General features: G+C 46.5%; 1 protein-coding gene across 2 annotated transcripts in view; it reads left to right on the top strand.

The window, feature by feature from the left end:
- Positions 1–469: 469 nt before the first annotated feature.
- asap3 (ArfGAP with SH3 domain, ankyrin repeat and PH domain 3) overlaps positions 470–13263 on the top strand; it is a 55788-nt gene continuing 42994 nt past the window's right edge. For both annotated transcript variants that reach the window (XM_084310528.1, XM_084310527.1), the window contains exons 1-2: positions 470–817; positions 11755–11827. In XM_084310528.1, coding sequence (XP_084166654.1) covers positions 692–817; positions 11755–11827 — 199 coding nt within the window. In that variant the 5' untranslated portion in view covers positions 470–691. The remainder of the gene's footprint in view (positions 818–11754; positions 11828–13263) is intronic.

Below are 13263 nucleotides of genomic sequence, written 5' to 3'. Positions count from 1 at the left end.
ACAGTGCAATTACAGGTGGTTACTGGTCATTTCAACGTTTTCAAAGTGAAATCAAGTAACTAGCTCAGTATGCAGCTCAGTATATTAGTAACCCGGCTTGTATTAGGAGGCCGGCTTATAATTGCTTAGCTCAAGAGCGCACCCGGCCATTAATAGAGACCCGGCTTGTATTTGAGACCCGGTTACTATTAGAGGAATTACGGTATATAGATACCCGGTCCCCACGACCACACCACACTGCAGATTCTCTAAGGGGTTTGCATGGCGATGAGGCTAAAGAAAGAATGCAAGAAAGCCTAGAGACTGCGGGCCTTCTCTTTCTCTCTCTCTCTCGGTGTGAGTGCCAGAAAGTACAAACATTCCCCCACGTGATGCTGGAAGTGGTCCCTCCCTCCCAGCAGCACCTCTGCATGGAACACATTCAGGAGTCGAGCCCCAGTGAGAGAAAACTCTTTCAGTCCAGAGCCGCTCCGTCAACTTTCCACTGCGCACTTTCGCACATCCTCCACACAGGCTGGTATTGGGAATAAATACCACTGTCTGCAAGGAATATATAACCCCCCCATTGCCATTTATTTTCACTGGGAGGACTGACTTCTTTTCTTCTTCCTTGTCTTCAATGGGAATATGCGCGCATGAAACTTTGGCGAACCTTTCTCTGCAGTAGTTGGGATCTTTGAGCAGCTGAAACATGCCGGAGAGAATAAGCATTTCGGACTTCGTGGTTCTGACTAACGAGGATCTGGCTTCGCCGGGGACGTCCAGCTTTCAGTCCAAAATGAGTGACTGTCGGAACACGGTGTCAGCGGTGGAAGAGGTGAGAATGATGAATTGAAGATGGTAGATGGGGGACCCTGATGTAAACAAGACGAAAGTCTTTCTCTGGTCTGCATCCCCTTAACAATTGTGTGTATTGAGCTGTACTGTACTGTACCCCATTCTGCAATCTGTTAATAAAGTTTTCAATCAATCAATCAATCAATCAGAGGAGGGGAGAGGAGGGGAGAGGAGGGGGTCTGTTTACCTGTCTGCAGCCTGGGCGTACACAGGACACGTCTTTACTCAAAGAAACACTTAAGTGTATCCCCCGAGTTTTTCGACTAAAATAAAGCTGTGTTTGACAGAGGAGGGAGAGCCATAGGAAAGCATCGTCGAGGTATTGAACTTTAGGTTTACAGTAACGTGGAAACTACGAGTTAGTAGCTACGGTTTCACCTGAAACTCCCATACCTTGCAGTAAAGCATGACAGACAGGTGCAACTTTTGCTCGTTAGTGACTAGTGAGTAAGACTTTCCATGAATCTGTAGGTAGACACACACACACACACACACACCTACACACACCTACACCTACACACACACACACACACACACACACACACACACACACACACACACACATGCAATCTGGGTGACCACATCAAACAACTCCAAACTATTGGTACCACAAGATGGACTCACATGTTGAAGTGAAACTGGAAAGTTACGTTTCTTTGCACCACTCAACTGAAAGCACTGTTTTGATTGATTGATTGAAAACGTTATTAACAGATTGCAGAATGGGTACAATACAGTACAGCTCAATACACACAATTGTTAAGGGGATGCAGACCAGAGAAAGACTTTCGTCTTGTTTACATCAGGGTCCCCCATTTTCAATTCATCAGGACATATATGACATACATGACATACAGATAGTCAGTACTGCTACATCTATACATTTATGACATACCAGATTTGCAAATACAGTACTGTTTGTGATACAGAAGGAGTCAAGAAAAGGGAGTATATACATGTGACTTTGACTTTACAGTAAAGTACGTCCATTAGCTTTTAGGGGTCGAAGTAAATGCACGTCAGATGAACAGTGATGGCCATAACAAAATCACAAACTGGTGAATCTAAAGGTGAGTGTCATTTCCAGTAATTGTGAGAGGTTTCATTTGTGTGTCCCACTGTGGGACAGATCTGATGCAGCAGAACTTTGATGGGTGTTTGGCATCATTTATCTTTTATAGGAATCAGACTGAGACATCACCCAGTCCCACTCTATCGAGCTGTTGGAGCTGTTGCCCTCTGGTAGTTGTTACAGACTACCTAGGCCCTAGGGCAAACCGATATATATATATATATATATGTAACGGATGGTGTCGTGAAGTGCAGTCAAGAAGGGCTGGGGTGAGTAGCGGTGCTATGGGTTAAACTCACTCTCACATCCTCAAAAGACGCATAAACCCATTACTTAGAAGTGAATTCACCTCTTGGTATAGCGGTCTGTGTTGTTGCCTGTGACGTGGGTGACCGCCGACGGGGTTCAACTCCGGACGTTGTCACAACCGTTACATATATTTAACTCCTTCATTCCTAATGCCATTATTCCTAATGCCATTAACACATTCGGGGCCATTGGGATTAGACAGGGCCCACTCTATACAGCCAGCATATCATAACAACCTTTCATTGTGCGTGAGGCTGTTTGTAGAGCTAAATCTATACTTTATATTATTGCTATCTGTCCATTCTCATTGTCAATTGACACTATAAACCACCCTTCAATATGCCTTAAATAAAAAAAAATTGCATCAATACGTTCCCATTTTATAGCGTCTTGAATATGAACGTTATAGCAGAATGTTCTGGTATATTTCCTGGAACGCGAGTTACAAGGCGCTAAGCTAATAACGTTAAATCGAATGGCGTTTCGGCTATAGACAAGCTAGGCATAACAAAAAATATAGTTTGTTTCCTGTTGGTTGTCAGTTAAGGCCATGGGTAGGTAGGGAATTTATTTAATTTTTTATTTTATTCTTTCCCACGGCGACTATGGATAGGGAATTTCTTTATTTAATTAAAATGTTCACAACAACATGGATGCATGTACTCTGCCAGCATGTTTAATTTCTATGAAACTTTATAAAAAAAAAAAGAAAAAAAAAGAAAATGGAATACATTTAAAAAAATATATATATAAATAAAATTAAAAACTCATAAAATATATCGGGTCGCACCTAAATCGGCAGGGTCGGTCGGCAACCGGAAACAAACCATTATTTTTTTAGGCCCTAGAGATAAAACTCAAAATGCATATTGTCGGTATCATGGTCCACCATGAATGCATGAAAGGGGGGGGGGGGGGGGGGGGGGGGGGGGGGGGACGTCGTTTCTGATTTATTGATTACCAATAACGGCATTAGCTCAGTAGCCTCATTCGCTGACCGGGTGGATGGCTATCAAAGCAAGGCCCGACCAAGCTAAAATTGACGTCAAATCGCTCTTACCTGTGGCCGGTTGGACTGCAAAAAGGATTTCCCTGTTATCGATCGCCATCTGGTAGATCCATATGTCCATTGGCTGATGCTATATTCCTTTACTGCATACTGAATTTAGCGTCCCAAAAACGATTCCAGGCGATCGGCTACACGCATAGCTTTAGGCTAACAGAAAAGCCCATTCATAATAAAATAAAATACCGGTCTGTAACAGGGAACACTGCATTATCGAGACAGCGCCCCTATGAGGATCTGGCACTGTAATGCACTTTTCCGAATTCCAAGAGTAGGGTAAATCTGCAGTGCCGCTCGGTGACATTGAGTAAGATATTACAATGGAATAAAAGCCAAAACAACCATACCACGTATATATACGTGGTTGGCCCTTTAATAAGCATGGTGCCGAAACACATATACATGGTTGGCCCCGACTGTAAGGCATAGGCATTAAATGAATCACTTGTTAGACCCGGTCCTTGTTGATGTATATTGTATTCCTACGTACTCTGCACTTTCCATTCACAGATGGATATGTATGTCTGCTGTCATTGTTGTTGTTTTATTTGTTTGTTCAATGGTGAGACCAAAGACAAATGTCCAACACACATGCACAGTAGCCAAGTACTAGCCACTGCCAGACATGTGTGTGTGTGTGTGTGTGTGTGTGTGTGTGTGTGTGTGTGTGTGTGTGTGTGTGTGTGTGTGTGTGTGTGTGTGTGTGTGTGTGTGTGTGTGTGTGTGTGTGTGTGTGTGTGTGTGTGTGTGTGTGTGTGTGTGTGTGTGTGTGTGTGTGTGTGTGTGTGTGTGTGTGTGTGTGTGTGTGTGTGTGTGTGTGTGTGTGTGTGTGTGTGTGTGTGTGTTGTTTTTTTCTTTTTTTTGTCTGTCTGGTATCTTGCCCGAGGCTCTGTTCGAGGCCTGTATGTGAGTGTGTGTTTATGTTCCGTTTGAAAACAATTATCCTCAGCCTGTGATTTTCAAAGCTCCCCCTCGGCCGGAGGAGGACACAGAGGTGGGAACTGTTGTCAGCTTCACCACAGTGCAAATAATCCAAGTGTGAACACATAAGATCCTTCCTTGTCAATTAGTTTCTATTGACAACAACACTATGATTCACTCCTCTCTCTAGGTAGGGGTGGGACGATACATCGATCCAGATCGATACATCGATGTAATTATCAACAATCGAATCGGATCGATGCGATGTAATAAGATCGATTCATATCGATACTCTTATTTTGAAAATCCTGTGGCGAGTCTCATATCCGCCCAAGAACAACAGCAGTAGCTCCGTGTGTGTAGATGTTACAGCATAGCATTCTCCCTTTCTGTGTGTGTGTGTGCGCGCGTCTTTGGAAAGACCAGATGAGGTCAGAGGAGTTTGATGTTTAAATGTTATTTAAACATAAACAATATAATACATAATAAATGTAGGCCTATACATGATCATGCAACATCAACAAATTGTTGTAGGAACGGTTTGGGAGAGGGAGGTTGTGAGTTTTGAGTTCCAAAAAATGTAGCTTAAAGTTTAAAGCTCAATATATAAAAACGTGGCACTTTACAGTGAACAGGAGGTCTATTTGTATTAAAAACAATAGATTGATTTTCCTTTAAATGTCTGGAAGAGCTCAAAAATACAAATGTCAAATGATATTTTCATTACCTTTTTTTTGTTGATCTAAATGTTACTGATTGTGTTAAATGGGTCGCAGGCACCTGAATCTAATCGTATCGTATTGTATCGTGAGAGACTTTGTGATATCGGCAAATATCGTATCGTTGTCCAAAGAATCGATATCGTATCGTATCATGATGAAACTGGTGATTCCCACCCCTATCTCTAGGTCATTCTGTCTCTTAGTGGTCATTCCGGTATCTAATCATTCCCAGTCACATTGGCTCTGCTGATGGAAGTTATTACAAATTAATTTATAGACAACTGAATGAAGGCCACATGGGTTCAGCTTTAAATATTTGGACAGCTGGTAGGTTGCTAGTTTGATCACCAGCACAGAGTGTCCAAAACTGCCACAGTGCCTCTGAGCAATGCCACAGATGTGCTATCCTGGCTAGCTTTGTTGTGACAGTGGTGGTGTTGTCCTGACTAGCTTTGTTGTGACAGTGGTGGTGTTGTCCTGACTAGCTTTGTTGTGACATTGGTGGTGTTGTCCTGACTAGCTTTGTTGTGACATTGGTGGTGTTGTCCTGGCTAGCTTTGTTGTGACATTGGTGGTGTTGTCCTGACTAGCTTTGTTGTGACATTGGTGGTGTTGTCCTGACTAGCTTTGTTGTGACATTGGTGGTGTTGTCCTGACTAGCTTTGTTGTGACATTGGTGGTGTTGTCCTGACTAGCTTTGTTGTGACAGCGGTGGTGTTGTCCTGACTAGCTTTGTTGTGACAGTGGTGGTGTTGTCCTGACTAGCTTTGTTGTGACAGCGGTGGTGTTGTCCTGACTAGCTTTGTTGTGACAGCGGTGGTGTTGTCCTGACTAGCTTTGTTGTGACATTGGTGGTGTTGTCCTGACTAGCTTTGTTGTGACATTGGTGGTGTTGTCCTGACTAGCTTTGTTGTGACATTGGTGGTGTTGTCCTGACTAGCTTTGTTGTGACAGCGGTGGTGTTGTCCTGACTAGCTTTGTTGTGACAGTGGTGGTGTTGTCCTGGCTAGCTTTGTTGTGACAGCGGTGGTGTTGTCCTGACTAGCTTTGTTGTGACATTGGTGGTGTTGTCCTGACTAGCTTTGTTGTGACAGTGGTGGTGTTGTCCTGACTAGCTTTGTTGTGACATTGGTGGTGTTGTCCTGACTAGCTTTGTTGTGACATTGGTGGTGTTGTCCTGACTAGCTTTGTTGTGACATTGGTGGTGTTGTCCTGACTAGCTTTGTTGTGACAGTGGTGGTGTTGTCCTGACTAGCTTTGTTGTGACATTGGTGGTGTTGTCCTGGCTAGCTTTGTTGTGACAGCGGTGGTGTTGTCCTGGCTAGCTTTGTTGTGACATTGGTGGTGTTGTCCTGACTAGCTTTGTTGTGACATTGGTGGTGTTGTCCTGACTAGCTTTGTTGTGACAGCGGTGGTGTTGTCCTGGCTAGCTTTGTTGTGACAGCGGTGGTGTTGTCCTGACTAGCTTTGTTGTGACATTGGTGGTGTTGTCCTGACTAGCTTTGTTGTGACAGCGGTGGTGTTGTCCTGACTAGCTTTGTTGTGACAGTGGTGGTGTTGTCCTGACTAGCTTTGTTGTGACAGTGGTGGTGTTGTCCTGACTAGCTTTGTTGTGACAGCGGTGGTGTTGTCCTGACTAGCTTTGTTGTGACAGCGGTGGTGTTGTCCTGGCTAGCTTTGTTGTGACAGTGGTGGTGTTGTCCTGACTAGCTTTGTTGTGACAGCGGTGGTGTTGTCCTGACTAGCTTTGTTGTGACAGTGGTGGTGTTGTCCTGGCTAGCTTTGTTGTGACAGCGGTGGTGTTGTCCTGACTAGCTTTGTGACATCGGTGGTGTTGTCCTGACTAGCTTTGTGACATTGGTGGTGTTGTCCTGACTAGCTTTGTGACATTGGTGGTGTTGTCCTGACTAGCTTTGTGACATTGGTGGTGTTGTCCTGACTAGCTTTGTGACATTGGTGGTGTTGTCCTGACTAGCTTTGTTGTGACATTGGTGGTGTTGTCCTGACTAGCTTTGTGACATTGGTGGTGTTGTCCTGACTAGCTTTGTGACATTGGTGGTGTTGTCCTGACTAGCTTTGTGACATTGGTGGTGTTGTCCTGACTAGCTTTGTGACAGCGGTGGTGTTGTCCTGACTAGCTTTGTGACAGCGGTGGTGTTGTCCTGACTGCCTAAATTCTTATCCTAACCCATGTTTGCGATCTGATTGGCCACTGACGTTTCTGGTCATGTGACATGTGCACCAATCGTGTGACGGCAAGTTATTTAGACGCTTAAGCTTAGGCACTCTTTCGAAGTTGGTTAAGGTTAGAGTTTGTCTTAGAGCATGGCGATAGAACGCCAGCCCTGATTCCAAACTCTAACCATAACCAACTTCGAAAGAGTCGCCTAAGCTTAACCAGTGATAAACTAGGCGTTAGGTCATTTGCAGGCTGTTCGATGCGGAAATGGGCAAAGACACAGCTCGTCACGCGATTGGGCGCACATGTCACATGACCAGAAACGTCAGTGGCCAATCAGATCGCAAACATGGTTAGGATAAGAATAGACGCGGGACTAGCTTTGTGACAGTCACAGCGGTGGTGTTGTCCTGGCTAGCTTTGTGACAGCGGTGCTGTTGTCCTGACTAGCTTTGTTGTGACAGCGGTGGTGTTGTCCTGACTAGCTTTGTTGTGACATTGGTGGTGTTGTCCTGACTAGCTTTGTTGTGACAGCGGTGCTGTTGTCCTGACTAGCTTTGTTGTGACAGCGGTGCTGTTGTCCTGACTAGCTTTGTGACAGCGGTGGTGTTGTCCTGACTAGCTTTGTTGTGACAGTGGTGGTGTTGTCCTGACTAGCTTTGTGACAGCGGTGGTGTTGTCCTGACTAGCTTTGTGACAGCGGTGCGGTGGTGTAGTCCTGGCTAGCTTTGTTGTGACATTGGTGGTGTTGTCCTGACTAGCTTTGTGACAGCGGTGGTGTTGTCCTGGCTAGCTTTGTTGTGACATTGGTGGTGTTGTCCTGACTAGCTTTGTGACAGCGGTGGTGTAGTCCTGGCTAGCTTTGTTGTGACAGCGGTGGTGTTGTCCTGACTAGCTTTGTGACAGCGGTGGTGTTGTCCTGACTAGCTTTGTGACAGCGGTGGTGTTGTCCTGACTGCCTAAATTCTTATCCTAACCCATGTTTGCGATCTGATTGGCCACTGACGTTTCTGGTCATGTGACATGTGCACCAATCGTGTGACGGCAAGTTATTTCGACGCTTAAGCTTAGGCACTCTTTCGAAGTTGGTTAAGGTTAGAGTTTGTCTTAGAGCATGGCGATAGAACGCCAGCCCTGATTCCAAACTCTAACCATAACCAACTTCGAAAGAGTCGCCTAAGCTTAACCAGTGATAAACTAGGCGTTAGGTCATTTGCAGGCTGTTCGATGCGGAAATGGGCAAAGACACAGCTCGTCACGCGATTGGGCGCACATGTCACATGACCAGAAACGTCAGTGGCCAATCAGATCGCAAACATGGTTAGGATAAGAATAGACGCGGGACTAGCTTTGTGACGGTCACAGCGGTGGTGTTGTCCTGGCTAGCTTTGTGACAGCGGTGCTGTTGTCCTGGCTAGCTTTGTGACAGCGGTGCTGTTGTCCTGACTAGCTTTGTTGTGACAGCGGTGGTGTTGTCCTGACTAGCTTTGTTGTGACAGCGGTGCTGTTGTCCTGACTAGCTTTGTGACAGCGGTGGTGTTGTCCTGACTAGCTTTGTTGTGACAGTGGTGGTGTTGTCCTGACTAGCTTTGTGACAGCGGTGGTGTTGTCCTGACTAGCTTTGTTGTGACATTGGTGGTGTTGTCCTGACTAGCTTTGTGACAGCGGTGGTGTAGTCCTGGCTAGCTTTGTTGTGACAGCGGTGGTGTTGTCCTGACTAGCTTTGTGACAGCGGTGGTGTTGTCCTGGCTAGCTTTGTGACAGCGGTGGTGTTGTCCTGACTAGCTTTGTGACAGCGGTGGTGTTGTCCTGGCTAGCTTTGTGACAGCGGTGGTGTTGTCCTGGCTAGCTTTGTGACAGCGGTGCTGTTGTCCTGAATAGCTTTGTGGTGGAGTTTACATTGGTGGTGTTGTCCTGGCTGGCTAGCTTTGTGACATAGGTCGGTGGTGTTGTCCTCGCTAGCTTTGTGGCTGACTTGCAGTTACAGTCATGTGGGACTGATAAGAGCAGAGCGATGAGAGTCTGTTGTTGGCGAGAACCAGACCGGGCCAGACATTTGTCTGATTTATTTAGATGAGTCTCTAATATCATATTTTATGGCTATATGACACATTGGATGTCATAGCTGGGATGGCTGCTCTGTGGTGGGAGGGACCCACTGGAATCCTGCACACATGTGCACAGACAGACTGAGGCAGACACACACACACACACACACACACACACACACACACACACACACACACACACACACACACACACACACACACACACACACACACACACACACACACACACACACACACACACACACACACACACACACACACACACACACACACACACAGTTGTGATGCAACAAGAAGATCAGTCAATTTATAAATGGGTTTAGTATGTCGCCTGTGGTCCGGCCAGCAGTGATGTGCTTGGTCAACTGTTTGGCCATGCCACTGTGTGTGTGTGTGTGTGTGTGTGTGTGTGTGTGTGTGTGTGTGTTAGCAGACAGGAAGACAGGCACTCTAGTCTGGCCCCTCACACACACACAGTTACACACACTGCCTTGTTACTCATTACTGCCGATAAGAATGTTTGGCGAACAGGACGGAGGGAGAAAGTGATGTAGAGATAGAGAGAAGGATGGATGTATTGTGCTGGTGGTGGTGGATTGCCTGCAGTTGAACGTGCCAGGTTAACAGTTGAACGTGCCAGGTTAACCGCTGAACGTGCCAGGTTAACCGTTGAACGTGCCAGGTTAACCGTTGAACGTGCCAGGTTAACCGTTGAACGTGCCAGGTTAACCGTGGAACGTGCCAGGTTAACAGTGGAACGTGCCAGGTTAACAGTTGAACGTGCCAGGTTAACCGTTGAACGTGCCAGGTTAACCGTTGAACGTGCCAGGTTAACCGTTGAACGTGCCAGGTTAACCGTTGAACGTGTCGGGTTAACCGTTGAACGTGCCAGGTTAACCAAACGTGGCAGGTTAACAGTTGAACGTGTCGGGTTAACCGTTGAACGTGCCAGTGTAGGATAGACACACGGTACCTCCGTTACACCAGGTTAACCGTGGAACGTGCCAGGTTAAGTTGAAGGTGCCAGGTTAACAGTAGGCACAGATCAGATGTCAAGCTGAGATCTGATAACGCTCTGTGCCGTCTGCTCTGGCTTTCTATGGAAGTCAGGCTGTGGACAACGCCCCATACACACACATGTGCACACGCACACGTCCTGGCAACGGATGAATGCCACCCTGCCCAGAGGAGGTGTCGATAATAGCATGACGTGTCCGGAGCAGCAGTGAGGAGAGATTACTGCAGTGTCTGTTCGGTTTACACCCTGATGTTTCAACACCGACAACAACTGACAGGTGGGACTGGTGTACACAGGTCTGTCTGTCTGTCTGTCTGTCTGTCTGTCTGTCTGTCTGTCTGTCTGTCTGTCTGTCTGTCTGTCTGTCTGTCTGTCTGTCTGTCTGTCTGTCTGTCTGCTGAATTTGTTTAATCAACTTCAGTAAACAACACTTACCAACCTACACCCACAGTGTTTGTCTATTGTCTGCCATCTGGGCTTCTACCAAACAGTGGAAATAACAGTGGAGAAGCCACTCTCCACAAGATCACTTTCCCACAATCTTAAACACAGTGGAGAGTTCCATTATGCAACACCCACCATTTAATTAGTGGACCAACACAGAGGGACTGGACTGTGGTGCGTGTGTGTTAAAGGCACAATCTACAGTAATAGGGCTGAGTCTCTGTCTAAGTCTATGTTACTGGCTCATTAAAGCTATTTCTGGGGACATGTATGAGAGCCATAGGACTAACTTACATACACCGACTGGCTTGTATGAAGAGAATAAAGCGGGTTTCAGTTCTAAACCAGATCCATGTTGGGCCCGAATGGATTGATTGTTAAGTAAGCTGCAGTGGAAACCAACTGAACAGTCCCGCACTGAGTGAAAACCTTATACCCCGCCCTTCTGGCATTCCAGGGCGACACAAACAAGCGCTATGTGTGTGTGTGTGTGTGTGTGTGTGCGTGTGTGCGTGTGTGCGTGCGTGTTCGCGATGTAGTCTGTGTTGAAAGGGCTTTCATTGCAATGTGACCCCAGTCTGTGAGACAGTTCAGGTGAAGCAGAAAGTCAGACAGACGGGGAGAGTGACATCATCCAGGCTTTTACATGCAGCAGGAGAGGTAGAATGTCTGAATGCTGACTCACCTGTTCAACTTAATCACACGCCGTGATAACTGAACACATGTATTTCAAACCACACACGGGCCCACACATCAACAAACCTTATGCCCGGACCAGATCACAGTGTATCTTTGTCTTTCACAATGGTCACTGTGTCAAATTAGGTTATAATAGTGTCGTAGAATCTTGATGTGTCTTGGTCGGGAGACAGGACGCACTCTTATGCGCTTGTCTCCGACAAATCATTGCATGCCGTCGGCGTCTTGGCATGGCCGTTCGCCTCGGATTGGGGGGGTGAGGGCACTGAGGGGTTTGATTTGGACTTCTCAATATCTGGCTTAATTCATGTACTCCGATCCTGGCATTAAGTATTTGTTACTTGGAGGAAATTCCGGTAAGCCTGCAGAATGAGGAAATGGATTCACTGTCGGTCTTTCCCTTCCCATTGTCTTTCAGTCTCTGGAGATGGATCAGGGGACACTACAGAGGATGAAAAAGATGATCAAAGCCATACACACTTCTGGACTGAGTAAGTGGCCATACACCATGACTACCACCACACACACACACACACACACACACACACACACACACCACACCACACCACACCACAACACAACACACACACACACATTCGCTTACTCTCCATCTCTTGCGTGATACATATTACGACCTACACATTGCTTAAAACACGCTTGGACTTGTGCCTCCTGAGTCCTGACTGCACAAGGAACTACTCCTCATAAACCCATTGCTGGTGTGCAAAAGTGTTATCGTCTTAAGTCTTAACATTGTAAAGTGTAAACACAAAGCATGGCAAATAAAACAGGATGTCTGATGACGTCGGGAATCAAAGACGTCAAGCTGCCCTTTCAAAATGATGGACCGCCCGTAAAAATGCTTGCGGCTGGCCAGCTCCGAGAGGAACCACAAAGCAGCATAGAGGTCCACTTTAGATTACATCATTACAGACCATGTGGGCAGTGTTGTTTATGAGTGAGGCCCCTCATCCAGTGACCAGTGTATGTGTGTGTCTGTGTGTGTGGGGTGATTGGTGATTATGTTTAGCGAGTAAATTGTGTGTGGTTTCATGGCGTATGCGTGAGTGACTGAGTGTGTGTGCCTAGTTTGATGAAGTGTGACTGACCCATGTGTAGGCTGTGTGTCCACTACCCCACCCAGAGTGTCGCACATGGAGTTATTAACAACAATGAAGCTCTCAGTGTTGTTAGACCGGCCTGCGAGAGCCACAAGTCCGTGTGTGTGTGTTTGTGTACGCATGTACCGTGTACGCCAGTGTGCATCTGTGTGCATGCATGTCTGTGTTTGTGTTCTGTTCACCCACATGTGTGTTTGTCTCTGTATGTCGTGTGTGTGTGTGCACATCTTCGTGTGGTGCACGTTAACTCACACCATCACCGCTGCTCCATCAACCACAACCATGTCATAATGTACCATATGCTGAGTCTGATTCAGAGAGCAGAGGGCTCATTACAGAGAGAGAGAGAGATGTACAGCAGAGCAGACCCTCAGGTTGTTTTTCTCTGCTCACTCTCCAAACCTGGTTCCTATTTCCAGCATTTCAGTCAGCTTTGAGAGAACTTGAGTCAGAGAAAACCAGCTGCCCAGAATTGGCCAACTGGAGATTGTTTTTGGGGATTGTGTTGGTGTGAGGTTGTACCAGGGTCATAGTGGAGTGGTACCCTACCTCTCTCTCTCGCTCTCTATCTACCTCTCGCTCGCTCTCTCTCGCTCTCTCTCTACCTCACTCTCTCTCTACCTCGCTCTACCTCTCTCTCTACCTCCCTCTACCTCTCTCGCTCTCACCCCCCCTCTCTCTTGCTCTTTCATAATGAAGTGGTACCCCACTTTTCCTCTTTTCTTCTTTCTCTCTCTCTCTCCCCCCTCTCTCTCTATTTGTACTATAGTCATAGCAGAGTAGTCTCTCTCTCTCTCTCTCTCTCT

Source organism: Notolepis coatsorum, assembly GCF_963971535.1.
Source record: "Notolepis coatsorum genome assembly, chromosome: 3".
Taxonomy (NCBI): domain Eukaryota; kingdom Metazoa; phylum Chordata; class Actinopteri; order Aulopiformes; family Paralepididae; genus Notolepis; species Notolepis coatsorum.
The sequence above is the reverse complement of the archived record's forward strand: the minus strand, read 5'-3'. Positions and strand labels throughout refer to the sequence as shown.